Below are 20,217 nucleotides of genomic sequence, written 5' to 3'. Positions count from 1 at the left end.
CCACAACATCCCATTCAGAAACATGTCTGAAAAAAATTACTGGGCTCATCTGGTCATAACCCAGCTATGCTGGGTGCTCTGGTATCTCTTTTTCACTAACCTTTATTTAATGACATTAGTTTGACACATTAATTTCTCACTGCAAACTCCCTGAGGTTAGGGATGGGCAATCATCAGCCTCATCTGTGTCTATAGTGCCTAACCCAGGGCCTTGCATGATGAGGATAAATCAAGATTTGCTAATTGAGCCCTCACATATGAAAAGAATTAGACTACTCCTCACTCCCAAGAATTATGAGACCAGGAACAAATAAGTCAAGGCCAAGTCCCTCAAATACCATACAGCATGTCACTGTAAGATAATAAAATAATTACTGACAGCCTAAGACATGCATAAAATGTTATTTTCCCACTTTCACAGCATTATGTCTTTTATTATTAATTTGATATCCAAAAGAAACCCTGTAAAACAGACACTGCTGTTACTCCTACCTTATAGCTGAAGAAATAAGATGCTCAAAGGGGTAACAAAATTCACCCAAAGTCATCCAGTTTTCAAAAGTGAAACCACAACATGAATTCAGGAATCCTGATTAAAAGTCTGATATTTTAATTTTCTAGAATCCTTTCCTCAAAGACTTGATGATCTAAATTTCAAGAAGTGCTAGCAAAGAACCTAGAGTAAAATGAATAGATTTAGAGAACCACAAAAATTTAGAACCAGACATGATCTCAATACTAATCAGTAACATATGGTGAATTTTTCAGGTAATAAGGATCCGGATGCTAGACCTGGTACATACCTTACCAGAATCTATATAATGCTATTCCACTGTGGAACAAACAGCATGACATTCTTTTTTCACCTCATATTAAACTCGCAAAATATAGCACAAGTGTGTGCATGTGTGTATGTGAGTGTTCAGGGTAATTATTAATAACCTGATTGTTTCCAACAGTCTGAAAATCAGTGTTTTTGTCACATGACACTCACATGGGACAAAGTGACACATATAGAGGCCTAGCTTCCTGTATTACTTAATCATGGATATTCCAAGAGCCTACTACTAGAGAAGTATCTCAAAGCATAATTAGCAAACACTATGCATCGTTACATTATTTGGCTAATGACGGCTACGCTGCTGTACATTTTTGCCATTTCAATGGAATGTCATTTCCATGGAATTCTCTGGGACTGTAAATTGCAAGGACACTCTCAATCCCCACCCCATCCCTCACTTTCTCAACCAAGCATCCCCCAAACTAAGAGTAATAATAACAAAAAGGAAAGGTGAGTCGGATGAGCAGTAATGGTAATAAAACCATGACTTCAAGGATTTCTTTCCAGACCCAACTGGCCCCCTCCAGCCCTTACTGCTGGGACCAGGGCAGAACTGGGGTCCCAAAGCTTTCAAAGGACAAAGAGGATCCTTACTCTCCGACCATCATCTCCAGGTTCCTGAATCTGGAAAGGAAGTACTGAAGAGGCAGTCTTGCGTCACTCTGAGAATGCTTTCCCTGGGGCCACTTTGGATAGTTTTCGTTGTTGGGACTGTCTTCCCTCGGTGTTTGGTGGTGGTACATCCTAGTGAGGAGGACTCTATGACAGAAGCAATCTAAATATACACATTCATAAAAGGCTAGGGATGCAAGTGTGCACATACAACCACCAGGCAAACAAACAGGCATTTAGGATGTCATAGTAACGTGGGCACGAGCCAACGACTGTAAAAGCACTTTAGTTGCTGTGCTTCTTTAGATCACAGCGGGAAGATACTTTATAAAACATGGAACAATGATGCCCCCTACAGCCCTCAGAGAGAATCCAAGGTGCTTACTGAGTTCATCTATTTGGTAAGAGATCCTAAGTTTACTTTTCTGGTAAGAATTAATTTTTACACTAGAATAAGTAATAAAAACACATGCTTTGTACATATGTTGGAAAAAAATAAAAATATCAAGGTCTAACACTAAGAAATTATTAAAATAAAATATAATGTCTAGACAATCAAAACCATTATACTGAAACATTTTACTTTTCTGAAGCATATAGAAGCAAATTCTATGGATTGCCGTCTTGATTATTAATAGAGATTATTTTCAAAAGAATTATTAAAAATATTTTCAAAGTGGAACTGTGGACTCCTAAAAGGAGAAATAGGTTGAGATGATTTTTTTTAAAAAAAAACAAATATACCACAAATTGAAGATTACAACATTCCCTGACTGGAACTGAAAAAAAGACCAGTAAGAAATAATCCAAAGCTGGAGTGACTTCCCTGTTCTCTACGAGCCAAGACGAAAGAAACTTGTCATCTTTGGGACAAGGAAAGTGGGGGGTACTGGGCACTTCAGAAATGCTTTAGACCACACTTGTCCAACTCGCTGCCCAGGATGGCTTTGAATGCAGCCCAACACAAATGTGTAAACTTTCTCAAAACATTATGAGATTTTTTTTGCGATTTTTTTTTTAAAGCTATTGTTAGTATAAGTGTATTTTATGTGTGGCCCAAGACGATTCTTCTTCCAGTGTGGCCCAGGGAAGCCTAAAGATTGGACACCCCTGCTTTAGATTATTCAAGGCCTGTGCAGATATGAAAGAAGCATAGGACAGCTCCTTCTTCCCAGGGAATGTGGCTAGGCATAATGTATATAAAAGCATATGTATATCACCTCAAGATGATGTTCTTAGGAAAGAAAACAAATTGGAAATATATATAAAACATAACATGAACTGCACATAACAGTCAAAGAAACACATAGCAAGAGAGAAATCAATATGGGAAAGGTTTAGATGTGTAACAAAGAAAAAGCGAGTCATTCACTGGTCAAGCTTGGAAAAAGCTGAAGGGTGTGGACCAAGGAAGAAAAGGTGAGAGATAGCAAACAGAGGGAAAACCACAGAAAAGCCAGATGACTGCAGGAAATGCAAATGCGTTAGTTTCACAGGAATAAGTGGGCCACGTTCCCCAGTTCCAAGATGAAAACAAACATGGGTCCAAGTTAAAAAGGAAGGGGAGAGTAATTATCAGAATGCCTTAAGTCTAGCTGGAGAGTTCAGATTAGATCCATTTAAACAAAAGGAATTACCCTGATCACCTAAGCAAGGAAGTAACATGATGAATATGATGTTAAGAAAACATTACCCTGGCACTTGTCTAGATGAACTGGAATGGTAAGAGAAGAGAGGCACAGAGGTCCTCAGAGATTAACATGGACATAAAAACAAGGACAATAAAGGCTTGAATTTCTAAGAGGAGTAAATTCAAGATGCTCTGCAGAGCAGGAATGCGTTTAGTAAGTGACTAAAGAATGAAGGACGAGACATCATTTGGCAAGCCCAGGGTGTGTGAAGGCAGCATCAGAGACTTTCAAAGCAAAAATCAGCTTAGATGAAAGCCATGATAAACTCAGTTCTTTGTTTGAAGTTTTAGGGATCAATGTAGGCAGAAACTTCTTGGAGGCAGGTGGAAAGTTGAGACTAAAAAGGGGGATAAGAAGCCAGAGCTGTATTTACACATTTTTAGTCATCCAAAAAAAGAACAGACTAGTTTATCTATTATCACATGAGGAAAGGACTGGGAAAATGAAGCCTAGAAAACTGGGTGTCTGGCCAGAAAGGCAGAGAGAACACTTAGAAAAAAAAAATTAATTTCAAGTCCAAGAACTTTGTTTCAAAGTCATCAACACTCAGAGCAGATGCCTTACAGAGTGAGAAGGTATCTAAAAGCTCTAAGCCTGAGATAAAACTCATTGGGTGACTGCTGGTGTGAAAACTTTTACTAATTTTATTTCAATTCTTTCACGAAATCAGCACATACTTACTTAAATACAGCTTCCAGCATGAGCAAAGCAATAGAACAATGATACTGAATGGGAAAACAGCATCCTATGTTAGTTTGGGCATAGCATCAACCACTCTGCAAACTCTCATTGACCCTGTATGTCTTTAAAACATAAAGCTCTTACAAGGAATACATGAAATTAAGGAGGAATTGGAAGATGCAGACTTTAAGTATCAGGAGAAGAAATATAGAGGTACTTCTTTCACTTTAAAAGTTTCACAGGGACAAATCTCCGTAAAAACATTCTTCGGGACAAAGGTTGCACACTCCAAAGTTATTTCCAGTAAGGAATATAACCATTTAAAATGTTTGTGATTTATTCTGTTTAGGCACTTCAGTTTTTTTTTTTGTTTTTTTTTTTTTTTTTTTTGAGACGGAGTCTCGCTTTGTCACCCAGGCTGGAGTGCAGTGGCGCAATCTCGGCTCACTGCAAGCTCCGCCTCCCAGGTTCACGCCATTCTCCTGCCTCAGCCTCCCGAGTAGCTGGGACTATAGGCGCCCGCCACCACGCCCGGCTAATTTTTTGTATTTTTAGTAGAGACGGGGTTTCACCATGTTAGCCAGGATGGTCTCGATTTCTTGACCTCGTGATCCGCCCGCCTCGGCCTCCCAAAGTGCTGGGATTACAGGCGTGAGCCACCGCGCCCGGCCTTCAGTTTTATTATTTCTTAAAATGTGTAGAAAAATCAGTACCTAGAACTCAATTGATATGAAAATAACTGCATAAATCTTTTCAATGTGATACACAAAATCAACGCAGCCATTTTCAAATGAGCACTGATAACAGTCAGTACCACGTTCCCATTTAAGTAGACGAAAAAACCTAGGACACAGGATTTAAGTGATTCCTTGAGGCAAACTAGCAAGACAAAAGCCTAGTGATTACCCATTTACCATTCAACTGTCTCTTTCTCTGAAAGTTTAAAGAGCTGCTCTATACTTTTACTATAAAGGGGAAATCATTGTCAATTCTTAGGCTTATTTCTCTTTTTGTGGTGTTCTAAGGAATGTGAAGACTAAGATTAACTGAAATTCAGAGAAGAACATAAAACTATAATTGCTCCGAAAGAGTGGAAAGAAAAACATTGATAGTAAAGATGCAGGGAGTTCTTTTTTTTTTTAAATAAAATCTCTCCTTTCCTCCTAAATATTAATAAAACCTTAAATCTTTTACTTTAGATTTAGAAAATGACTCAAGCTTCCTACCCCTAAATTCCAGCCCTCCCCTCTCCCAAAATAAAAAGTAGACAACCCCATCAAGAGCAAAAGTAAAACCTTTTAGCCTCCTGGAATGGGTGGGAAGAAAGAGGAGGGGATCATTACACATTCCCTGTAGAAGACAAAGCCAGATGCACATTCCAGAGAAATCTGGCGGGTCCGAGTTTTTCCTTAAATACAGACTGGCCTGTCACTAAGCCAGGCTCTGTAATCTTCCCAGGCTGCCACCGCTAGAGAAGCCAGGAATCCCTTCTAATTAATCAAGCCCTCCCAACAAAAATTTTCCCACCCACAATAAAGTAGGTTGGGGGGAAAGGGAAGCAGCAAAGAAAGCTCTGCAGCCAAAAGAATTCTCGACTTTAGTATAATACCTAACTAATCCAAGAAAACAGATGCAGGAAGCAGAGGAAATGATCTACAGAGACACACAATGAGGTAGGAAACTTTCACAGCACTGCTCCGCTGGGACCCAAAATTTAAATTCAAAATCATAAGATATAATTATTATTGAGAGCGATTCTTGCAACATTCTATACTTTTTCAAATGCCTCTAAGGCAGGGGGTGGACACATAAATTTTCCTGAGGTAGAAACCATGTGTATCACTTGACACTTTAACAATAATTTGATATTTGGATTTCTTTTTTATTTTACTAAAGTTTTGTTTTAATGGATAAACATTCATGACTATTACATTATGTGTCCATGTCTTTTTCTTGCAAAGGAAATGGCTTTACCTTGGCCTTGCTAACTTACCCCACACCTGCAGCCAGTTTAACCCAAGGTAACTTCATTGAATGCTTCTTCTGATAAGGTACCAGGAGGTAGGAGTACCAAGGATACAGAAATTTAGATCTGTGTTGGCCAATACAGCCGATACTAGCCGGTGGTGCCTACTGAACATTTGAAATGCAGCGAATAGGAATTGAGATGTGCTGTAAAAGATATATTTGTAGGCCGGGTGCAGTGGCTCACGCCTGTAATCCCATCACTTTGGAATGCAGAGGCAGGCGGATCACTAAAAGTCAGGAGTTTGAGACCAGCCTGGCCAACATGGCAAAACCTCATCTCTACTAAAAATACAAAAATTAGCTGGGCGTGGCGGCATGTGCCTGTAATCCCAGCTACTTGGGAGGCTGAGACAAGAGAATCACTTGAACCTGGGAGGCAGAGGTTGCAGTGAGCCAAGATCTTGCCACTGCACTCCAACCTGGGCGACAGAGCAACAAGCGAGACTCAATCTCAAAAAAATAGATAAATAAAAGATATATTTGTATACATATTCTATACATAAATCAGTGTGTGTGAGTGTGTTTATTTCAGACTTTGCAAGCAATAAGGTCTTTGTTTCAACTACTCAACCCTCCACTTCATTGTAGCATAAAAGCAGCCAGGGATTATATGTAAACAAGAGGGAGTGGCTGGATTCCGGTAAAACATTATTTACAAAAACAAGCAGCTGGCATGTGGGCTGTAATTTGCAGATCTCTGGTCTAGATCTTTTCCCTACCCTAAAGAGTTTATTATTTTGGAAATTTTAAAACGCTGGGGTGGGTGCAAAGCTTGGGTTTAAGATTGCTGTGAAGCCTTGGGGAGACGCGCCTGCTGCTACCACTTCTTTCAGTTAAAATAAGAGTCACTCACTGAAGTACAGGACATACCTCCCTGCTAGAAGCTGCAGTAGCCCAGAAGTCTACAGACCCTGAAAGTTATACTTCCAAGGATTCCTACATCTCATGCACTACTGCCATTTCCTGGAAGTCTGGCCTCAGAAGAGTCTTCAACTCTTGAAAGAGTTCAAGAGCCAGCTGTGCGGTGGCAGTGCCGCCTGTAGTCCCAGCTACGTAGGAGGCCGAGTCGGGAGGACAGTTTGAGCCTAGGAGTTCATGTTCAGCCTGTGCAACATAACGAGATCCTGTCTCTAAAAAATAGTGATAAAAAAAAGAATTCAAGGTCAGAACCACAGCCCTTAAAAAGAAAAAAAAGTATTCATATGCAGGAAGGTCAGAAGGGTACGTCGTTTGCATGAATAATTAATGCCATTCCAAGGGCAGTCTTAGAATAAACAACCCAGATCAAGTGTCAAACTATTTGGTGGTCATCAATTTTTCTGTTACTTTGAAACCCTGCTCTAACCAAGTACTTTTCAACGCAGTCAAAAGTGGCTGCATCTATGTGAGAAATTTGCATAAGTTAATTAATTCCTTTTAAATGTTATTTATTATTATTATTTTTTAATTTAGAGATGGGGTCTCACTATGCTACTCAGGCTGCTGGTCTCTAACCCCTGGCCTCAAGTGATCCTCCCTCCTGGGCCTTCCAAAATGCAGGGATTACAGATGTGAACCACTGTACGCAGCCTACATTTTATTTATGCACTTAATTTTTATATTAATGCACAGACACATATTAAAATGACATATCAAAGTGAGGTCTCAAGCTGGGTGTAGTGGTGCACATCTGTAGTCCCAGCTACTCAGGAGGCTGAGGCAGGAGGATTGTCTGAGCCCAGTAGTTCAAGATCAGACTGGGCAGCATAAGGAGACCCCATCTTTCAAACAAACAAACAAACAAAAAAACAAAATGTCCTCTTCTGCCTCATCCAGCCCCCTCTCTCACTCCAACTCTCACTCACCATAGGCAACCACACTGAAACTTAGCTTTTTGATCTGGTAATTTGCCAACGTATTTCTAAACACTATGTTTATCCTACGAATGTCTTATTATTTCAGTTTTATATACTTTATGTGGAAAATGAAGACTTAATCCTTATACCTGCCCTCCCACGTTTCCTTCCCCAGCCTTCCAAAACTTGGAGTTCACAATATTATGAAATGTAACTTCTGTTCAAAGCTGAACCATGCAGGAGGATCACTTGAGCCTGGGAGTTCAAGGCCGCAATGAGTTATGACTGTGCCACTGCATTCCAGCCTGAGCAATAGGGCAAGACCCCATCTCTATAACAAGAAGAACAAAAAGTTGAGCCATGTAGTATACTATGCTTAATTTCCTATTTTGCACAATCTTTTGTTTACTGAGAGCTGAGGGTTGCATCATTTTTCTTTTGTTTAGTTTTGTATATTCCTATGACTAAATCATTCCCATGCTACCTGACAGGCCTAAAAAAAATCTGTTCTCAATGCATTTAAATACATGATGTATTTTATTCATTTCATTTTTTGTTGGAGAAATCTTTCATGGAACCCTCTGTCTTCTTCCAATAGGACTGGTTACTTTGGTTGCAGTTCAGAAACCAATACGCAGAAATATAACACTTTGACATGCTAAACTAAAAAAGCAGCAGCAAGGTCTCTCTGACCTCCTCCCCTCCTCCTCTCAATCCGTTATCTCTCCCAAAGCACAACATGAGGCTCCCAAAGCACAAGATGAGGCTCTCGGCTGAAGCTCTATTATCTGCCCAGAAACTGGATACCCAAAGAGGAACACAATTGCCTTCCATATTCCCTGAAATTATCTATAGCTGAGAAGACTAAAGAATGCAACCACACAGTGGACAGGCATTTCAACTAGGTATTATCTGCTTCTCGGCTCATTCAAATTCTAAAGAGAATCATTTACAAGTTAATTTCTGTCTCTCGAGTCCATTCATTTCCCCTAAAAATCAGTTATCCCTATATCTCCCAGTTCCCTCTCCCCAACGAAGAGGGTATTAAGGGTCAACTGTCTGGCTCTTTGGGTTTTCTTTTCTTGTTGTTTTTAGAGACAGGGTCTCTCTATGTTGCCCAGGCTGAACTCAAACTCCTGGGCTCAAGCAAATCTTCTGCCTCCGCCTCCCCAAATGGCTGGGACTACAGGCATATGCCATCACGTCCAGCTTTTGAGTGTTCATATTTTGTATGACTCCCATGCACTTGTGTGCACATAATAAATTTGTTATGCTTTCCTTAGTTAACTTATTCTTTTGTTACAGGAGTGCTGACTGTGACCCTTCATGATGGGGAGGAAAGGATCATACCCTTTCCACTCTTACACTTCCTAGGCAAAATACCCAGTAATCATCAAGGAATTTGGTTAGGCCCTCACCTGACTGGTTCCCTATTTCCTGGATCCCATATCTGATTCTTTCTCTGTTTATTCCCCTATTTTGGAAGACCACATCCTTTCTAAAACAGTGTGCATCAGAAGGGAAGTGTTTTCTACACTCTGCAACCTAAAAATAAATGTCTCTATTCTACCATGTGACTGAAAGTTGGGCTGTAAAGGGAATTCTTGGTTGGAAACCATTTTTCCTAAAATATTAAAGGTATTGTTCTACTGTCTCCTAGTTATTGCTGTTGAGAAGGGTGTTCTGATTCTTGATTCTCTGTCTGTAATCTGTTTGCTTTTTAAGTTCTTCTCTAAATTCCCAGTGTTCTGAAATTTTAGGATGATATGCCTTAGCACAACTCTTTTTCATTGACTTTATTGTGTATTCACTCACAGCTCTTTCAAACAGGAACTTTGTATTCTCCGCTTCCAGTAAATTGTATTGCATTATTTCTTTCATAATATTTTCTCAACCATTTGTTTTTCTTTCTAGAACTCCAATTTTTCATATCAAGACTGAAACTCTAATTTTCTTGTGGTTTTCTCCTCAATTTTTTAATCTATTATCTTTTTGTTCTACTTTCTGGGCAGTGTTCCTTGGTGTTTGCCCCATACTTTATCATATTTTTATTTATATTATGTTTTTAATTTATAAGAGCTCTTTCTTGTTCTTGGGAATTTCCCTAGTTCGTAACATCCTAACCTTGTTTTGTGGTTATATGTAATACCTTCCTTTTTCGCTCTGAGACTCCATCTCTACAAAAATTTAAAAATAAAAAAAATTAGTCGAGAGTGGTGGTGCATGCCTGTGGTCCCAGCTACTCAGGAGGCTAAGGCAGGAGGACTGCTTAAGCCCAGGAGGTCAAGGCTGAAGTGAGCCATATTCACACCACTGCACTCCAGCCTGGGTGACTGAGTGAGATCCTGTTTCAGAGGGGAAAAAAGCACTCTCAAAGTAATAAGGAAAAGAAAAACAGGGAAAGGCAATTGGCCACTGGCCACACAGCACTCACACAAGACTTCAGGAGCAGTGTTCCCTGGGAAGAAAGCATGTCTGACAACATCAGTAGCAGGTGTGCAGGTCTCCTGCTGCTCATGATATCCTGGAGCAGAGCACAGAAACCTGGCAAAACTTGATGTCAGATATTTAAAAAGGGATCCCCATGCTTGAGTCACGGAGCTTCTAAGTAAGGTACATGATTAGAGAAGCACTGGTCCCTAGCCTGTCAGAGGCAGAAATACAACCACAAAGTGATGCGCAGAGCCTTCAATACGATGTGTCAGAACCCTGTCCCTATCCCTATTATGCTAGCCTGATACTCACGGTTGAGGCAACTCCTCTGCCTGCCATGACCTGGAAGCTTTGTTCCAAGCCTTGCAGGTATCACTATAAGATGGGATAATATGGTAGCAGAATATGCCATTTCCATGGGTATGGAACAGACCCATCTCTTGCATAATTAGAGGCCTCAGGTCCAAGCTTCATGGTTGACCAGGATGGTCTGCCCTACTTGGCCATAGCCAGTTTCAACAGAGTTTTGCAAGAAGCCCAGCCCTTTTCTGAGCAGACAGACTACCAGGGCTCAGTCTTGGAAAAATTAATCTCACTCCTCCAGCATATAATAAAGTCATATGAGACTATCCAACAAACTTCAAATAAAAGTTCTCTATAAGAAGAGAACAGAGAGAATTAGGAGAGGCAGAGAAAACGGTCAAGAATTTTCCAAAACTGATGACTTGAGCTATCAAATTGAAGACATACATTTTATCCCAAGCCAGAATAAAAACAAGACTATAACTAGAGATTTCATAGTGAAACTATAGAAGAGCAAAGACAAAAATAAATCTTAAGAGCAACCAGAGAAGAAAGACAGATAACCAAGAAAGGAATCAGATCAGGCCAACAGTGAACTTCTGAGGTGAGTAGTCTCCATAGATGCACCCCAACAATTCTCCCAATCCCTGTGAGAAAATACTGCTTCTCAAGTCAAGAGTGCAGCTTCCCCTGACTCTAGGCTGACCCTGTGAATGCTCTGATCAATGGAAGTCCACAGAAGTGGCATCTGAGATGTCTGCATCTAGGCCTTCAGAGGACTGACAAATTATACCTCTTTCATTGTGCAAGTCTTAAGATGCTACCCCTCAAAACTCAGCCACCGGGCTAGATGCCCAAGCCACACAGAACAGGCATGTGGATGAGAACTAAAGGATGACAATTAACAGATCCAGCAATGATTCCAACCAAAGCCAGCATCAACTGCCACTGAGTATGCCATCTTTCATTTTCCACCTAAGTTGAGTCCCTAAGTAGAACTGCAGCCCCAACCAACGTCAAAAGGAAAAATTACTCAATTGATGCTAGGCAACCTACAGAATCAGGAGAGATTATAAAATGGTTCATGTTTCAAGCCACTAAGTTTTAAGGTGGATTTAAGCATCAATACATAATGAAAACATTTCTCAGTAGTAATAAAAGATGCCAGAAGAAAATTAAAAATTATCTTTAAACTGTTGTTGGAAAATAATGCTCAACCTAGAACTCTAAAACCAACCAAATATCTTTCTAGGGTGAGACCAAATACATTTTTAGACACACAAATAGTGAAAGTTCATCACTTATATGCCTTCACAGAAAGAAATACTAAAGAATATATATATGGATACAAAAAAACAACTGAAAGCAATGAAATTTATAAATATGTTAGTAAATCTAAATAAGCACTGACTTGGTTAAAAATAAGACAGAGCTATAATATTACATAGTATCTAATCTGGCCAACTAGCTATTGTAATTTATATTTTGATGTTTTGAACTTGCACTTATGGTAACACTAGCATACAGAAAATGTCCTAAAGAAACACCAACATATATGAAAGCATCTCCAAGATCTTGCACTCATCATCAGTTCTTCTCTTCTCCCTTCCCACTATCCCTCACACAGGAGCCTCCCATCTATCCACACCTGAGAAGGTCTCAACCCCAGCCATCAAGGAACAAACGAGGGACATTTATAAGAGGAAAATGAAAGAGGGCAACCAGGCAAGAGAACTCTCCTGGCATTTACCCAGGTAGAGAATTTGCCGATTACTTCTTTTGCTTCAACCTTTTATCTGCTTTGACATAATGAGAAATCATGCCATGGACACGAAATATGAATGATAATTTTTAACAGTAAAGACCAAGTGATGACCAAAAAGCATCTTTAAAAGATGAAGCAAGGAATGCCTCATAACCATATGAACATTTTCTCCGCCGTCTCATTCTCAAAATATAAATTTTCAATATGCCTACTTAAAATTGTCAGAGTCCCCAAAACACCAAAAGCAATTGCAACAAAAGCAAAAATTGACAAGTGGGATCAAACTAAACTAAAGAGCTTCTGCACAGCAGAAGAAACTATCATCACAGTGAACAGACAACCTACAGAATGGGAGAAAATATTTGCAAGCTATCCATTTGACAAAGGTCTAATATCCAGAGTCTACAAGGAACTTAAACAAACTTACAAGAAAAAAAACAAATGACGCCATTAAAAAGTAGGCAAAGGACGTAAATAGACTCTTCTGAAAAAAGGACATTCATGTAGCCAGCAAATATATGAAAAAAAGCTCAACATCACTGATCACTAAAGAAATGCAAATCCAAAACAATGCAATACCATCTCACGCCAGTGAGAATGGCGATTATTAAAAAGTCAGGAAACAACAAATGCTGGTGAGATTGCGGAGAAAAAGGAATATTTTTACACTGTTGGTGGGAGTGTAAATTAGTTCAACTATTATGGAAGACAGTGTGGCGATTCCCTAAAGATCTAGAGGCAGATATGCCATTTGACCCAGCAATCCCATTACCGGGTATATACCTCCCAAGATATAAATCATTCTATTATAAAGAAACATGCATGCGTATGTTCATTGCAACACTATTCACAATAGCAAAGACATGGAATCAACCTAAATGCCCATCAGTGAAAAAACGGATAAAGAAAATGTGGTACATATACACCATGGAATACTAAGCAGCCATAAAAAGGAACAAAATCATGTCCTTTGCAGGGACGTGGATGGAGCTGGAAGGCATTATCCTCAACAAACTAATGCAAGAACAGAAAACCAAATACTGCATAGTCTAACTTATAAGTGGGAGCTGAATGAGAACACATAGACACATGGGGGGAAACAGCACACACTGGGACCTGTTGTGGGGGAAGGGGGAGGGAGAACATCAGGAAGAATAGCTACTGGACACAGGGCTTAATACCTAAGTCATGGGATGATCTGTGCAACAAACCACTGTGGCACATGTTTACCTATATAACAAACCTGCGCATCCTGCACACATGCCCCAGAACTTAAAAGCTGAAGGAAAAAAAAAATTTTTGCAGAGTCCCAAGTGTAAAAAGCAGAAAGTTAGGAACCTCGATTTTCAATTAACACAGAGCTCAGTTATATTAGAAAGTGATTAGCCTCTTTTTAAAAAGCTATTAAACATTACTTACTTTAACAGCAAATTTCTTAGATGCCATGGCTTATTGATTCCACAGTAACTACAGACCTTTAAGAAAAAAAAGTTACAATTAGGTATATTAAAATTTCTTTTTATTTGGATATTATACAGGAAAAAGATGGGCTGAATAGTAAAATATCAATGGGTATTTATGAGATGAATGTTCACTTATAATTGCCCTTAACCAAAATACTATATTAAATTAGTAATTTAAGCACTGCTTGCAAATAAAAGGACAGGCCCTGGCCAGGCATGGTGGCTCACACCTATAATCCCAGCACTTTGGGAGGCCAAAGTGGGAGACTCACTTGAGCTCAGGAGTTCGAGACCAAACTAGGCAACACAGCAAGACCTCATCTCTACAGAAAAAAAAAAAAAGAGAGAAAAGCACAGGCTCAGATGGCTTTCCTGCTATATTCTACCAAATGTGTACAGAATAATTTAAACCAATCCCTCATAAACTCTTTAAAAAAACAGAAGCATAAGAAAAATTTCTCAAATAATTCTGAAGCCAGTATCATCCTGATACCAATACCAGAGAGAGACATCACAAGAAAACCACACATTAATGTCCCTTATGAAGACACAAAAATTCTCAACAAAATACTAGAAAATCAAACATAGCAACATGTAAAAAAGATTATACACCACGATCAAGTTGGATGTAGCCTAAGAATGCAAGGATAGTTTAAGATCTGAAAATTAACCAATATAATACACTCTATTAATAGAATAACAGAAAAAATGCACATAATCATCCCAAATACAAAAAAAAAAAAAAAAACCCAAAATGCTTTTTTAATTAAAAACAAAAAAAAGCCAACACAATAGGAATAGAAGGGACTATCTCAACCTGATAAAAGACATTTAGGAAAAACCAAGTGCTAAAATCATACTTAATGATGAAGACTAAATGTTTTCTCCCTTAAGATGAGAGACATGTCTTTACATGAAACTTCTGCTCTTGCCACTTCTTTTCATCATTGTACTAAGGTTCTAACTAAGGCAATTAGGCAAGAAAAAGAAATAAAAAGCATCCAGATTAGAAAGAAAGAAATAAACTGTCTATTCATAAACAACATGTTCTCATATATAGAAAACCCTAACAAATCATCAAAAAACTACTAGAATTAATAAGTTCAGCAAGGTTGTAGGATATATGATAAATATTTTTAAATCTACTGTATTGCTACATATCAACAATGAATAGTCCTAAAATAAAATTTAAAGAAAAATTCCATTCATAATAACATGAAAAAGAATACTTAGGAATAAGCATAACAAAAGTACAAGATTTGTACACCAAAAGTCATAAAATACAATTGAAAGAAATTAAAGACTTAAGTGGAAAGATAACCCGTGTTCATGGATTGTAAGACTTAATGCGGTTAATATAGCAATATTCCCAAATTGTTCTCAGATTCAACGTAATCCCTATCAAAATCCCAGCTGACTTCTTTATAGAAATTAACAAGTTTATCCTAAAATGTATATGAAAATGCAAGAGATCTGGAGTAACAAAAACAATACTGAAAAAGAAGAATCAAATTGGAGAACTCAGCCTTCTCAATTTAAAAGCTTATTACAGCTGGACGCAGTGGCTCACGCCTGTTAATCTCAGCACTTTGGGAGGCCGAGGCGGGCAGATCACGAGGTCAGGAGTTCGAGACCAGCCTGGCCAACATGGTGAAACCCCGTCTCTACTAAAAATACAAAAATTAGCTGGGCATGGTGGCATGCACCTGTAATCCCAGCTACTCAGGAGGCTGAGGCAGGAGAATCGCTTGAACCTGAGAGGCAGAGGTTGCAGTGAGCCAAAATCATGCCACTGCACTCCACCCTGGGTGACAGGGCAAGACTCCATCTGAAAAAATATAAAATAAAATAAATAAATAAATAAAAGCTTACTACAACATCACAACAATCAAAACAGTATGGTACAGGCTGAGTATCCCTTATCAGAAATGCTTAGGACCAGAAGTGCTTCAGATGTAGAATTTTTTCAGATTTTGGAATATTTGCACATACATGATGAGATATCCTGGGGATGAGATCCAAATCTAAACACAAAATTCACTTATGTTTCATATATACCTTATACAGATAGCCTGAATTTTATATATTTTTATGATTTTGTGCATGAAACAAAGTTTTGACTTCATTTTGACTACAGACTGTCATGTGAAGTCAGGTGTGGAATTTTGTACTTGTGGCATCATGTTGGCATTCAGAAAGTTTCAGACTTTGGAGGATTTCATATTTTGGATTTTCATATTAGGGATGCTCAACCTACACTAGCATAAGAACAGACATATAGGCCAGGTGCGGTGGCTCACACCTGTAATCCCAGCACTTTGGGAGGCCGAGGCTAGCAAATCACTTGAGGCCAGGAGTTCAAGACAACCCTGGCCAACATGGTGAAACCCTGTCTCTACTAAAAATACAAAAAATTGTATCTTTTTTAGGCGTGGTGATGTGCACCTGTAATCCCAACTACTGGGAAGGCTGAAGCACGAGAATCATTTGAAACCAGGAGGCAGAGGTTGCAGTGTGGCAAGATTGCGCCACTGCACTCTAACCTGGGGGACAGAGTGAGACTCTGTCTCAAAATAAATAAATACATACATACATACATACATACATACATACATACATACATACATAAAAGACATACAGGTCAATTGGAATAAAATTGATAGAAATAGATCCTTAAATTTATGTTCAATTGATTTTCAACAAGGGTACTAAGATAACTTGATGGGAAAATAGTTTTTTCAACAAATGGTTCTAGAACAACTGAGTATCCATCTGCCAAATAATAAAGTTAGATTGCTACATCACACTATACACAAAAAGTTAAATCAAAATGGATCATAGACCTAAATATAAGAGCTAAAACTATAAAAATCTTAGGAAAAAACAAAGGCATAAATTTTTGTGACCTTTCATTAGGCAACAGTTTCTTAGATATGATACCAAAACAGAAGTGACAAACACAATTAGTAAATTAGATTTTATCAAAATTAAAAACTTTTATACTTCAAACCAAGAAAGTAAAAAGATAATGCACAGAATAGAAAAAAAAATCTGCAAATCATACATCTGATGAAGGACTCATGTCCAGAATATATAAAGAACTCAACTCAATAAGAGGACAAATAATTTAAAAATAAGCAAAGAATTTGAATAGACATTCCTTCAAAGAAGATATACAAATGACCAATAAGCACATGAAAAGATGCTTAACATCATTAGCCATCAAATAAATGCAAGTCAAAACCACAATGAGATATTACTTTATACCCATTAAGATAAATAGCTAAAATCAAAATGACAAATAATAACAGATGTTGGCAAGGATGTGAATAAACTGGAACTCTCATACATTGATGGTAGGAATGTAAAATGTAGCCACTTTGCACAATAGTTTGATAGCATTTCAAAATTTAAAGAGTTGCCACATGACCCAGCATTTCCATTCCTAAGGATATATCCAAGAAAAAAAATAATAACTCCATACAAAAAAAGTATACAGGAATGCTTACAGAAGTACTACTAATAATAGTCAAAAAATGGAAACAACCCAAATGTCCATCAACTAATGAACAGATAAATAAAATGTGATATATCATACAACAGAATATTATTTGGCAATAAAAAGGTAAATATTCCCCTTTACTGTGCTCAGCCAGGCAACTGCTTTTTCTCACCCTGGCAGAAACCTGGAGTAAACCTGGAGAGGGTAAGACAGAGGATCTCTAGTCCGGAAAACACCAGGCACAGTAGAAGGTGGAGTCTTCTGAACAAAGAGACATTAGGGAACACAAACAGAGACCTTCCTCTGCCTGCATGCCTCTCTACCCTGCCCACACTCTCCAGACTGCAGACTGAAACCTCCCTGTTCAGAGAATTGGACTAACCTAAAAGACAGTGTCTAAAAATACTGACATAGGGGTTCCTTGGGGAACAGCCTAAACAGATGGCTCTTAAGTGAAGTCCACATCCATAAGCCCCATACCCATATGCAGAGATTCTAGTCATCTTTTAATGTCCCACTCTCAAATACAAGTAAACAAGCAGGAATCACCTACCACCTAAGGCAAGATTAAATTATGAAAGAAAACGAAATACAGAAAAAAACCTGTTTGGCTGAAACAAAGTATGGAGGGAGAAGAAAACATTTTTTAAGAATTATCATTAGGGAGATTGCAGATACTGCAGCCATAAAGCAAAAAATGACAGCAACAAAAAAAGAGAACTATCAGAAGACAACAAACTAAAACAATGATAGTTGAATTTTAAAAACTTAATAGAATGGTTGAAAGATAAAGCTGATGAAATCTCTCAGAAACTTCAGCAAAAATTTAAAAAATGAAAAGAGACAATAAATTAAAATTAAAAGACCAATATAGGAGGTCAAACACATGAAAATTAGTATGGAGACTGACCCATATTAGAGCATCTATCCCAGTGAAATTTTAGGCATTGGGGATAAAAAAAAAAATTTTTTTAAGTGTGTTGGGGGGTAGTAGGAGGTGGAGAACACAAAGGATCAGGAGTCAGAATTGGTTCCAAACCGCCCAAAGAAATGGAGAAATATCTTCAAAATTCTGAAGAAAATTGTTTCCAACCTCAAATTGGATTTAAACTTCAGGGAAGAAAAAAAATTCTTAGACATGCAAGCTCTTATAAAACTGTTTCATGTATTTTTTCTCAGGAAGCTACTAAAGATGTGCTTCACCAAAATGAGGAAATTAAGCAAGAAAGAGGAAACAGGAAGGGTGAGACAGGAGAAAGGCAGAGCAAAGCTGAGGATCTGGTGAAAGGAGGCCTCCATGAGAGCTGTGGGTAGACCACAGGAGAAGCGCAGGTGCAGACCAGAGCAGGCCGCAGGGGAGAGGCACATCCAGGAAGATCTACACACACACACACACACACACACACACACACACGGATGAGTTTTAGACAACTCGTGGAGAATATAGAGATTGAATTAGGACAGGTACATGGAAAGCTAAACAGCAGAAGAATAACAAGGCAATGACTGATTCCATGATAAACAAAAACTGCAGTAAATAAAAAGAGTGCTTAATACACAGCTCAGTTATGACTAGCATTTTTAGTTATAATAGCAAACATTGAATCCTGACCTAAACAATATTATGCTTACGATGATATTAGAAAAATAGGGAATGTGTGTGTATAAATATGGTGAGGGCATAGAGGTTAAACAGAGCAAAAGATCTCTAATGGTGATGGAATGTTTCAGAAACAAAGCAGACCAGTAAAAACAGTAACAACCACAATAGCTATAATAAAGCAAAAATACAGACAGTAATTTAGTGATCTGGATCCAATTCTTTTTTTTAATAAAATTTTTTTACGTTATTTATTTATTTATTTTCTGAGATAGAGTCTCACTTTGTCAACCAGACTGAAGTGCAGTGGCTCAATCTAGGCTCACAGCAACCTCCACTTCCTGGACTGAAGCGATCCTCCTGCCTCAGCCTCCTGAGTAGCTGGGATTATAGGTTTATGCCACCAAGCCCAGCTAATTTACATATATATATATATATATATTTTTTTTTTTTTGAGACAGTTTCGCTCTTGTTGTCCAGGCTGGAGTGCAATAGCGTGATCTCAGCTCACTGCAACCTCTGTCTCCTGGGTTCAAGCGATTCTCCTGTCTCAGCTTCCCGAGTAGCCGGGATTACAGATGCATGCCACCACGCCCAGCTGATTTATGTATTTTTAGCAGAGACAGAGTTTCATCATATTGGTCAGGCTGGTCTTGAATTCCTGACCTCAGGTGATCCGCCCATCTCGGCCTCCCAAAGTGCTGGGATTACAGGCATGAGCCACTGCGCCCAGCCTATTTTTATATTTTTTATAGAGATGGGGCTTCACCATCTTGCCCACGCTGGTCTTCATCTCCTGAGCTCAAGCAATCCACCAGCCTCAGCCTCCCAAAGTGCTGGGATTATACGTGGGAGCCACCACACCCTGCCTGGATCCAATTCTTAAGTACTAAACTCTGCCCCAAACTGAAGAACAAGGTGAAGAGAGCTCACAAGGATGGAGGAAAGGGGTTGAGGAGGACACCATAATTCACAAGCCTTGAGCATGGAACTATTTGCCTGTTGAAATTTTTAGAACAGCTCTTCCAAAAGAAATATAATGCAAGCCACAAATGTAATTTTAAGTTTCCTAGTAGTTGCATTTTTAAAAAAGTAAACAGAAACAGATAAAGTTAATTTGAATAATCTATTTTATTTTATTTTATGTTTTTGAGACGGTGTCTCACTCTGTCACCAGGGCTGGAGTGTAGTGGCATGATCTTGGCTCACTGCAACTTCCACCTCCTGGATTCAAGCGATTCCCCTGCCTCAGCCTCCCGAGTAGCTGGGATTACAGGCGCCCGTCACTATGCCCAACTAATTTTTTGTATTTTTAGTGGAGACGGGGTTTCACCATATTGGCCAAGCTGTTCTCGAACTCCTGACCTCATGATTCACCCGCCTCGGCCTCCCAAAGTGCTGGGATTACAGTCATGAGTCACCGCGCCTGGCCAATCTATTTTATTTAACCTGATATAGCCAAC

The 20,217-nt window shown here is 38.8% G+C and overlaps 1 protein-coding gene across 1 annotated transcript in view; it reads right to left on the bottom strand.

The window, feature by feature from the left end:
- Positions 1-20,217, bottom strand: part of SLX4IP (SLX4 interacting protein) — a 191,870-nt gene that overhangs the window by 155,136 nt on the left and 16,517 nt on the right. The window contains exon 2 of the mRNA XM_004061815.5: positions 13,609-13,664. Within this exon, the coding sequence (XP_004061863.3) occupies positions 13,609-13,635 (27 nt within the window). The 5' untranslated portion in view covers positions 13,636-13,664. The remainder of the gene's footprint in view (positions 1-13,608; positions 13,665-20,217) is intronic.

Source organism: Gorilla gorilla, chromosome 21 (assembly GCF_029281585.2).
Source record: "Gorilla gorilla gorilla isolate KB3781 chromosome 21, NHGRI_mGorGor1-v2.1_pri, whole genome shotgun sequence".
NCBI classification, from domain to species: domain Eukaryota; kingdom Metazoa; phylum Chordata; class Mammalia; order Primates; family Hominidae; genus Gorilla; species Gorilla gorilla.
This window is presented reverse-complemented; position numbering and strand designations above follow the sequence as displayed.